Raw genomic sequence first — 10,495 nt, 5'->3', positions numbered from 1 at the left:
GCGCGCAGCCGCCCCGCTCCTGCGCGGGGGCTGCGCGCTGGATTGCGCGGGGGCTGCGCGCCCCGCCGGCTTCGTCCCGGGGGCCGCCGGCTCGCTGCTGCCCGCGGCGGGGCGCGGCTCGGGTGGGCTTGGCTTGGTGGGGCGGGCGCGGGGATGCGGCGGGCGGCGGCGACAGGGAGGCAGGCGCGGGCTTCGGCCTTGGGCGTAGCCGGGCGCCGCTTCTCCGTGGGCAGGAGGCCACGGGAGGACCGGGCCCGGCCCCGCGGAGCTTCTAAGCGGGGAGGGCTTTGCCCCCCCCCCCCCCGGCGATCGTGCCCGGGTGTTTTTCCCTGGAGTCGAAAACTTTTGCGATGAAGCCGAAGCGGCCGCGGACTCGGCGCCTGCTCGGGCGGAGTTTCTCTTGGCAAAGGAGCAGGCGATGTATTTGCAGCGATTTTGTTCCTGGCATTGCCCGACATCCTGCCGCGTTACTCCGATTGGTGCCAACGCGCGTTATCGTAGGGTTGGGGGAGGTGAGGCTGGGAAATCCACCTTGCCCTATGGCAGCCAGCAAGTTCCTAGCTGAGTTGAGCTGGGAGCAATAATATAATTTGCATCCATTAAGGGTGAGGTTCTAAGAAAAGTAAATAACGAAGGCTGCTCTCACATAATTGGATTGGTTGGCCTGGCATAGCAATATATCAGCCAAGGAAAAGATCAGACAGAAGCAGCACCTGGAAAATGTATGCATTGACTCCCCTATTAGTACTGTCATGAAATAAGCTTCTCAGCTGCTACAGGAGCTCCCTGAGCACAAAGGGGATGCAAACCAGACCGCATCCGATGCATGTACTGAGTCAGGGTGAGCTTATTCTGACCTGAGCTGGGAGCTGCTGGTCTGGATTCTGCATCTAGACAGATCCCACCTGCTGCAGGTGGAGGCCACTGCAGGCCTAGCGAGGTGGCCTGGCCCTCGGGTGGCCAGCTGGTGTGCTCCAGAGCAGGAATGGTGGGCCAAGGTCCCATGTGGGCACAGCAGAGGCTGGGATAGTGCTGAGCCAGCGCTCTGGCCTTTCAGGGATCCACAGAGAGTCTAAGAAGCCTCGGGATCTCTAGCTACACGATTACCTCCGCCTTTTCCTCACAAAAACCTTTCTTGTATTTCTTGCCACCTCCTTGATCTTCTGATCACCCTTTTCAATCTTTTCACTTGCATTTACTTGCCTCCCTTTTCAACCCCCCTTTCCCCGCTTCTATCCCTTGCAAAAATATGCAAGAAAACTCTCCATCATCTTTCAGATCCTTACACCTTGTCTTCCTTGCTTCCACCCTGATGGCCCTCCACCCAGCATTGTGTGAGTGTGGCGCTAGGAGGCCTTCCACCAATGGCTACTCTTTGTGCCTCTTTTGCTTGGGGGGGACTTTGTGGGACAGGTGCCCCCACTGCTGGGCTCTCTCCTAGCAGGCCCATGAAAACATCTCAGGAGGGAGATGTGGGCTGTGCCCCGGGCACCATGAGAGACGGCCCTGCGTGTATCGGGGTCCCCTTTCTGACCCCAGTTCCATTATTTATTCAAACATGTATTTATAAGGCAGGCACTTCATTATAGGGCAGGCGCTTCCACCGTCTATCTCACTTCTTCAACTGGCTTTGGCTCTTCCAGGAAGTTCTTTCTGCTGCGCTTAACATTTTTCTCTCTCTCTTTTTGAAGCAAATCTAGTGCCTTGTTTTACATGCCTGATCTTTTCCTCGCAGGCTCCTCTTCCTGATCTTTGTGTGGCAGGCTGCCTTATGGGGTTCTGGATTTCAGATTCGGGGTGGGGGATCAGTCTCCCACTGCAGTTTCAGATTGCAATGCAGCTGGTTGTGTTTACACACGGACTGGCTTGTGTAGACCTGCCCTTGCAGCTCCTAGAAGCCGCTGCACGGAAGCAAGGTGGGAGCAGACCGAAGCTCAGGCTTGCTTGCTTATTTTCACTAACACGCCTCTCTGTGTCTCCAACAGAAAATGATCCACAGTCTGTTTCTTATAAACTGTTCTGGCGACATATTCCTGGAGAAGCACTGGAAGAGCGTGGTCAGCCAGTCGGTGTGTGACTACTTCTTCGAAGCCCAGGAGAGAGCCGCCGATGTCGAAAATGTGCCTCCAGTCATACCCACACCTCACCACTACCTCATCAGCATCTATCGGGATAAAATATTTTTCGTGTCTGTCATACAGACAGAAGTGCCGCCGCTCTTTGTCATTGAATTCCTTCACCGCGTAGCAGACACGTTCCAGGTGGGTCTGTAGGGCAGGTGCTCGGCTTCAGGCAGGAAGGGGCACCCTTGTCATACCTGGCCTTCCTGCCCTTGTGAGCCTTCCCCGTGGACCCAAGCATGTTTGCCGTATTCATGTTGAGTCATATTTTACACATACATGGTCCAGCCTGGTTTTTCTTCGCTTCTTAGGCGAAGGTAAGCTGCGATTGTCCACAGATTATTCCAGACCCTGCCACTGATGGGACGGTTTCTCTGAATTTCTGAGTGGCACAAGATACATGCAGTTTTCCTGTATGGGAGCAGTATCAGCACTGGGAGCATGTTACATGTAAACGCTTTACTGGTTGAGGAAGAATCCATGCTTGCAGAATCTTTCAACAAATAGGTGTTATGGCAGTTGCTAAATTATAGCAAAGGCACTTTCTGTTTGGGCTTGGTTTTTATGTGCAGGTAAAGTTTTTACCCAGAATAAATTGCCTTCTTTGCATCCTCTGCCTGCTTTAGGATTACTTTGGAGAATGTTCCGAGACTGCAATTAAGGACAATGTCGTTATTGTGTACGAGCTTCTGGAAGAAATGCTGGACAATGGCTTTCCACTGGCAACGGAATCCAATATCTTAAAAGAACTCATTAAACCCCCCACCATTCTGCGCTCTGTTGTCAATTCCATTACAGGTATGTGTGCAGCTTGGAAATGTCACCAGGTCTTAAATTATTAACTTTGAAATCAAAGTTTGGTTCTTCCGTCCTTCTCAAAATTTGCTGTTTATGTGTAAAAGTAAGCAGTGGGGGGAAACCTTTGGCTATTTATCCATTTCTTGTTTTTTAAGCAGTTAGTGATCCGTGAGAGAACCCATTCTGCAACCCCATAAGCGCTAGTTTCCTTGAAATGAATTTCCTCAAAGTTTTTTGAAAGGCCCCAGTATAGATTAGCTTATAATCTAATACATAGATTAGCTTATTGAGAAGCGTGTTGATACACTGGAAGACAAAAATGTATTTGAGGCATGATTTCCTTTTGCAGAAGTGGCACTCATTTTCAGCAAAGGTTATTCTTCCATATGCTAGACTATGTGGCATGTAACTTCTGGAATACCTTTTTAAAACATCAGCATCAGTTGGCTACTTTCCCATCTTCTGGTACGGAGACTGCTTTTTATGACAGGCTTCGTGTTTTTCTCAGGATATTGATGTTTTACTGGCTTCTTTGACTATTCTTGTCTTTCAAAGGCAGTAGTAATGTGGGAGATACTCTGCCAACTGGACAGCTCTCAAACATCCCATGGAGAAGAGCTGGTGTGAAGTACACAAATAATGAAGCTTACTTTGATGTGATTGAGGAAATCGATGCCATTATAGACAAATCAGGTAAGATGCTTGCCAAGCTGTTTTCATCCTTGGAAAGTGTGAAGCTGAATAATAGCACAACAGGACTGGAAAAAATCTGCCTTTTAACTAATTCTTAACTCTGTACCATCTATGAAAACCCACTTCATATCATCACTTATATAGTAGTTTAGATGCTCACTGCTTCTCTTTACAGGTAGGATTCCCCTTTATAGAAACTATGCTTATTTTCCTCCAACATGGTTTATTTCTGTAATTGCTAGGCGAGCTAACCTGTAACTTGTAAGGTCAGCGCTATCCCATATTACAACCGGTTGAACCGGTCGACTTTTCCTAAAGCCAGCATGCGAGCTCACAGAGACATAGAGCTGAACTGATACAGCTCTGTCTCCAAACTGCAGTGCTCATAAGTATCCGCGAAGAAAGCAGCAGCCCTTTGTTCTAGAGTGGCATTCAAAAGAACAACTCCAGAAGTTGTTTGTTAGCTGCCCCAAGGGTGAATTATGTCCAGGGAACAGAAACGCAATGTAGAGTATCTAATGCTTCCAGTGCTGGAACCCTTTTAAAGAGCTAACACTTGCATAAGCCAATTTTCTTTTGAACAGGCTCTACAGTCTTTGCAGAAATTCAAGGTGTTATTGATGCCTGCATCAAGCTCTCGGGGATGCCAGATCTTTCACTGTCTTTTATGGTAAGCCGAGTTCCTCTGGCTCTTTGTTGAAAATTGTTGACTGTTGAAAATCATTTATTTTAATCGGTGAAAGGAAGGGCTGTAAAGTTGGCCGCTGCTCCGGTGAGAGCTTCTAGCCTTTTGTAAGGAAGGGTGAGGGATCAGAGCATGAACACCGGCACGAGGGTTTCTTCACCAGCTTCTGGTTATTTTTTAACTAGGAACTTTTCCTAGTTTTTTAAAGTTAGCTGTCCTACATGTGCAACTATATAATATGCTTTGATTGCTCCAGCCCCCTCCCACACACATTTTTTGAACCATGCAGTGCTGTTTTGGGGGAGACAAAAGGACGTTCAACATCCTTTAAGATGGTCTCCCAGTCTTCAGGCTGCACCAGAAAATGTAAAAAGTCCACCCACTGCCTCAGTGACTCCATCCAGCCACCTCAACCTCTGCCATCCCCTTCTCCTTTTGCTGTCATTCGGGGAGTCCTTCCTTCTCAATAGGTGTCCAAAGTATTTGAGTTTCATCTTCAGGATCCGGCCTTCTAAAGAGCAGTCAGGGTTGATCTCCTCCAGGACTGACCGGTTTGATCGCCTTGCGGTCCAAAGGACTCGCGGGAGTCTCCTCCAGCACCACAATTCAAAGGCCTCAGTTCTAGCACACAGCTGCCTCAAGAGGGTAGAGGGTGTCGAGTCGCATTGGAGCAGCACACCCCTTAGACCGGAGGCCGGGCGGGAGTCTCAGGCACTACCTTGCTGGACAAGGTTGCCAGGAGCATACTGCTTTGCCCGACCTCAGGTCTGAAGAAAGCGGAGAAAGTAGCATGCTTCGTTTTTGCCAGCATGCAAGATTTTGCAGAAGCTGGTGTAGATTACCCGTTCTTTATTAAATAATAATCATTATTAAATGAAGCCATCTTGTGCATTGCTACTTACTGTGTTCCTTGGTGCTTACTCCTTGGTAAGCATGCATTGCAGCGAAGTAGGAATTTCAGCCTGGGACTTTGCTGGGAGAGACCGCTTTTGAGGGAATGAACCCCCCAGACACCACAGAAACACAAGGAGCGGGCGTGTCTAGGGCCGCCCTGCCAGTCTTGGAGACGTAGGGCATGGGTGTGAGTTGCCAAAGGCCAGCTCGCGAGTTTAACTGAACCAGGTTTTAAGTATGCTTAGACGCACCACTCACGCATCTCGGTGGTTCGTACTTCTCTGTGCGCTGGTCATGGGAAAAGCTTCTCTTGTTTAACTTCCTGTAGAATCCAAGACTACTAGACGACGTTAGTTTTCATCCTTGCATCCGATTCAAGCGCTGGGAGTCAGAAAGAGTCCTGTCCTTCATTCCTCCCGATGGAAACTTCCGATTGATCTCATACCGGGTCAGCTCACAAAAGTAAGTTTGCAAGGAGCAGACGTGTGTGGAAATGTGAAGGCCCAGGAAAAAGTGGAAGAACTGGGGGAAAGCCATGTTTTCTCCATTTTCCCCCGAGGATGTTTTGTGTCCTGTCCCATTGAACATTTTTGGATTATTTATTCATTCATGACCTTTATTCCTTCCAAATGGTTTCTAAGAATTACATAATGTGAGGTATATGGACATTCTGAGGCCATGGCAAAACATAGATTTAACTCACTCTGTAGGGTTCAAAATGAAGTTCTTTTTTACGAGTCCAATGTATCTTTTAACTGCTGCCACCAAACTAATTTCAGGTACCCAGAAGAAATGTAGGATCCTGATTCTTGTAGCTTAGGGACAGAATGGACACACTTTTCAAAGATGATTTTGTTTACAAAAAGAAAATAAAAGGTCACTTTTCAAATAATAGGTTAGGATTACGTTAGAAGTTCTCAATGCCAGGTAAGTGAAGTGCATTTGGGGAGTTCCCCTGGACCTTTGGTTTATTTAGGGCAGAATAGCCCAGGCTTTTGAGCCACAGGCTGATGGCACCCACCATCCGTGAATGGAGGCTCCGAGGGAGGACACAGTCCCATCCGTTGGCCACTCAGGGATTGGATGCCCCCAGACTTGGGGCCACTTCTCCCCGTGCTGCAGGATTCCCTGGATGAGCTTTTCAGCCAGTTTAGCAAGGGTCGGGGAAGAGGTTGGATGGACTCAGGGTAATTCATATCCTGCCTCCTCTGATCATTTCCCTGCCTGCAAGGAATGGACTGGAGTGCAGAGTGGGAATTGCAGACCAGGTCTGAGCAGAAGTGGGGTGTTAGGCTCCACTCACGCTGGGGCTGGGGAACCCATGAACGCGCCATTCAGACCCGCCCCCGCATCCCAGGCCCTCGCTCGGTGTAGCAGCACGTCTGCATACAGAGAGCCGGGAATCCCCCACCTGCTTCCTCCCACAAGGCCTTTTACCGTTCCTCTTAGCTTAGTGGCCATTCCGGTATACGTGAAGCACAGCATCAGTTTCAAGGAGAATTCCTCTTCTGGGCGATTCGACGTTACCATCGGGCCCAAGCAGAACATGGGGAAGACGGTGGAAGGCGTGGTCATGACAGTCCACATGCCAAAAGCGGTGCTCAACATGAACCTCACGGCCACTCAAGGCAATTACACCTTCGATCCTGTCACTAAGGTGAGTCCCGTCCTGCCGGCTGGGCACCTCGGGCCCTCTTGCTTATCCGGGGCTCCTTGGCCCTGGTCTGCCGTCTGGGCGATTCTGCAGGCAAGCCGCCCGTTCTGGACCTACCCAGCTCTGTGCCAGTGCAGGAGATCTGCTGCAGATGCACCTCGGACAGGTGCTCATTTCGCCTCTCCCTAAGAGCTTAACAAAGAAGTTTCCTTTTCTGCTGTCGAGGTATAAGGACGGATGGCTTGGTCCACACGGATTGACGCCGGATGGCTGGGCAGCTCCCAGAGTCGCTGCTCCAGAGGACTAGGACAGGCGGGCAGGAGAGACACGGATGGCCTCGTACACCATGCATCTGTCCCATTCGTCGATAAAGCTGTCCTGGGTTGTTGAACTGTGAGCACAGCTCACAGTTCAGCCACACACTGTGTGAGGAAGGGCGGCCTGTTGACTCTTCCAAGTCCTTGGCTGGTCGGCTGTTTTTGTACTAGGAGGGACAAAGGTTCTGTCTTCTCTTTCTCAGTACCATGCATAGTTTAGAGACACCTCCGTCGTGTCCTGCCTTGCTCATTTTTTCTGAGCTAGAGGGTGTCAGATGTTGAGATGGTCTTCAAAGGGAGGGCTTCCCCCCCCCCACACACACACACAATTTTGCTCGCTCCCTTGTCGCTTTTGCTCAGTTCAGCAGTGCCGATTGGACAGATGATGGGAGCAAACCAGTTTGCTTTGGAACACTTTGTCAAGCCTTTATTTGTCCACCACAGTGCTAGTCCTTATGAAAAATGCATTGCACAGGTTAGCTCTGGAAGAAGATGCTTCCAGCCAGAGAACCAGAGTACCTGGTGGAAGACTCCTGGAGCGGTGCCCTAGGGACACTGCGTTTCCCCATCTGTCCTCCTGCCGCAGCTGCGGCCGCCGGAGCGCACGCATATCTGCAGTGCAGGGATGCTGGCGTTGATTTCCTCTGCAGAACTGCTGCAAGGATTGCCGGGACACCGTTACAAGAGGCACAGGTAGCCGTGGGGAAAGTGCCCACCTTGGTGGTTGTTTTCTAGGTGTTGGCGTGGGATGTCGGCAAGATTACCCCTCAGAAGCTGCCCAGTCTGAAAGGGATGGTGAATTTGCAATCGGGCGCTCCCAAGCCAGAGGAAAACCCCAGCCTGAATGTTCAGTTCAAGATCCAGCAGCTGGCTATCTCAGGTGAGAACAGCCCTGGCAGAGGTGCTCTCCTACCAAGACGGTTGTGTGAATCTGGCAGGCTGGGATGAAATGCAAACACCCGTAGTCTTTTTCCGGCCTTGGAGGAGACGGTGCTTCTCCTGCTGCCGGCGGGGGGCTCATCAGAAAGTTGTGCAGCCTGAATGCACGGATTGCGCTTCGTCACACTGGAATATTTCCATACTAAAAATGTTCATGCCGCACATTATTTTACGATCATTAGATTTTTTAGCTGCACCTTCATGTGCTGGAAGCCACCCAGTGTCACTAGCAAGCTTCATCTGAACAGAGCAGCTCACAGCAATTGTGTGGTGCAATGGCCATTGCCTGGTTGCAGCCCCCCCCCCCCTTGTGGCCGGGTCAGGCAGTTCTTCCCACAACCTGCCGTGTCCCTGGCAGCCAGGGCTTTGTGGCTCCTTCAGTGGAATTTTCTAGGTCAGGTTTTCCCTCTGGGCATTTTAAGAAGCTGTTCGCACAGATGTCACAGGGTTCTGTGCCAGTCTCCAGGTTCTTTGTGGACCTGCTTTGCTTCCGTGCCTGTTGATACTTAACTCAGTCACCTGGTTTTACTATTAGAACAGGCTAGGGTAGCAGGGAGAGAGAGTCTCTCTGCTGCCTGACTGCAGAATTTAGTTGCTACATGACTGCGCCAGCCCGGGAAGGGAAGGGCAGGTTTCATCAGAAAGTGAAACAAATGCTTGATTCTGTATGCTTGGAATCTTAACCCCCACAAAGTGGCTAAAGATTTGCCGAAAGAGTAAGATAGGAACTTAACAGGCTTTGAAGAACTCCAGCTCCCATCAGTCCTACCAGCCTGGCCAGGCATGATAGGAGGAAGAGCTGAGCGGTACCAGCAGGGCTGTGGGTTCTCTCCTGCAGGCTGGAAAGGCCGGCTGGCCCCCTGCACATTGAATAACTGAGCTTCAAAGGGGGGAGGTCAGAGATGGCCTCACACATCAGTCACTTCTGATTCTGGCTTCAAGCTGGCCTTTCGCGGGAGTTCCTAATCCGCATTGCAAACCATTTTAAGACTGCTGGCTTACAATCTTTTTGAGAGATTTTAAGCACGCTTTTGTTCCTCTTTTTAGGACTGAAGGTAAATCGCCTTGACATGTATGGAGAAAAATACAAGCCGTTTAAAGGTGTGAAGTATGTTACAAAAGCAGGGAAATTCCAGGTACGAACATGAGATGCAAGACCCCTTCCTGGCAGAGCAACAGCGGCTTCATAAGTGTCTCTTTCCATCTGAGGGGAAAATGAGACGAGACGCAGGGCCTTTTCACTTAGGTGCAAATTTCTCTAATCCGATTGATTGATTCCCACGAACTGCAGCCCTTCGGATTAAACCATCCCTTGATAGGTCTTTCTATATATGGCTTTCAAGTAAGAATAACTTTCCGTAAGTGTTTCCTTTTTGTGGACCACTTTGTTCACAAAGTGTAATTACAACCAGCGACTGTCTGTAGAAGCAGTTAGTGCCGCCGTGAGGCAGCCTCCGTACACCGAGTCTGGGCGAGCGGCTGCGAGGAGCACAGACCTGTCTGGCCAGCTCCGAAGCAAACAGAAGTCCTTGCAGCCTGTCCAAAATGGGCACGCCATGGTTTTGTGAGGCCCGTCGGGAAAAGCGGGGACCAGCTCCCCGCGAAAGGGGCCATCGGCGGTCCCAAACCTGCTCTCTCTCCAACGTTCACAACACGCGGCCTTTTTAAGCCAACTGGTTTGCCTTGCCATCTTCCGAATTCAGCAGACAATCTGTAGCCGATCCTGTTTTCTACAACTCGCTTTACTTTGAAGGTGCAAAATATTTGGGGGCGAAACCTTCATTTAACATGTACCACACCTTTGAAGGTCTTTCCCTCCACTGCACTCCATGCCATGCCCACCTGAAGAGCAGCTTTCCACCGGTGGCAAGCTCTGTCGAATGGTTTAATTGCCTGTTTGTAATAAATAAAGGGAAACGCGGCCGCACCGGCTTGTCTTTCCAGTAACTGTTTGGCTTTCTGATCGCCTGTGAGCAACACGACCATCACTAAACCAGGTGGAAAAAGTTGGATTCAGACCTTGTCCTGGAGAGAAGCCCCCAGGAATCCTTGACATCGCAGCTGGCTCGGCTTCTCGCGAGAGCCTGCAGAGCCCGTGCGGTGGCAAGAGTGCTGGGCCAGGAGATCCGGTTCGAGTCCCCACGTGTTCATGACGCCTGGTGGCTGACTTTGGGCCAGTCACCCTCAGCCCAGCCTACCTCGCAGGGTCAGTTGCATAAGGATAAAAGCCTTGGGACCCTCCCAAGAGGCAGGATGCAAATGCAGTGTAGCTGAAGTATGATGATTCTGGATCCAGCCGCATGTGATTCGGTTCACCTTCACAGGAGCAACACCATGCAGGTGAAAGGGCTTTCACAGCCTGGGGGCAAGACACCATGTTGCTTGTTAGGAGCAA

At 50.5% G+C, this 10,495-nt stretch overlaps 1 protein-coding gene across 1 annotated transcript; it reads left to right on the top strand.

The window, feature by feature from the left end:
* Positions 1 to 448: 448 nt before the first annotated feature.
* Positions 449 to 10,027, top strand: AP3M1 (adaptor related protein complex 3 subunit mu 1). The gene is made up of 8 exons (XM_044420238.1): positions 449 to 2,261; positions 2,747 to 2,918; positions 3,474 to 3,611; positions 4,196 to 4,281; positions 5,519 to 5,652; positions 6,640 to 6,847; positions 7,897 to 8,041; positions 9,148 to 10,027. Exons 1-8 carry the CDS (start codon positions 1,989 to 1,991, stop codon positions 9,246 to 9,248), a joined length of 1,257 nt encoding a protein of 418 aa, XP_044276173.1. The 5' UTR covers positions 449 to 1,988; the 3' UTR covers positions 9,249 to 10,027.
* Positions 10,028 to 10,495: the final 468 nt, after the last annotated feature.

The sequence above is a fragment of the Varanus komodoensis genome, unplaced genomic scaffold (genome assembly GCF_004798865.1).
Source record: "Varanus komodoensis strain SLA01 unplaced genomic scaffold, ASM479886v1 scaffold11, whole genome shotgun sequence".
Classification (NCBI taxonomy): Eukaryota; Metazoa; Chordata; class Lepidosauria; order Squamata; family Varanidae; genus Varanus; species Varanus komodoensis.
The sequence above is the reverse complement of the archived record's forward strand: the minus strand, read 5'-3'. Positions and strand labels throughout refer to the sequence as shown.

Excerpts from the sequence above, each read along its gene's own strand:
- AP3M1 (XM_044420238.1), top strand. The coding sequence starts at position 1,989 with ATGATCCACAGTCTGTTTCTTATAAACTGTTCTGGCGACATATTCCTG. Across the intron at positions 2,919-3,473 it reads TGTTGTCAATTCCATTACAG|GCAGTAGTAATGTGGGAGAT; the intron begins GTATGTGTGCAG and ends TGTCTTTCAAAG. Across the intron at positions 8,042-9,147 it reads CCAGCAGCTGGCTATCTCAG|GACTGAAGGTAAATCGCCTT; the intron begins GTGAGAACAGCC and ends TCCTCTTTTTAG.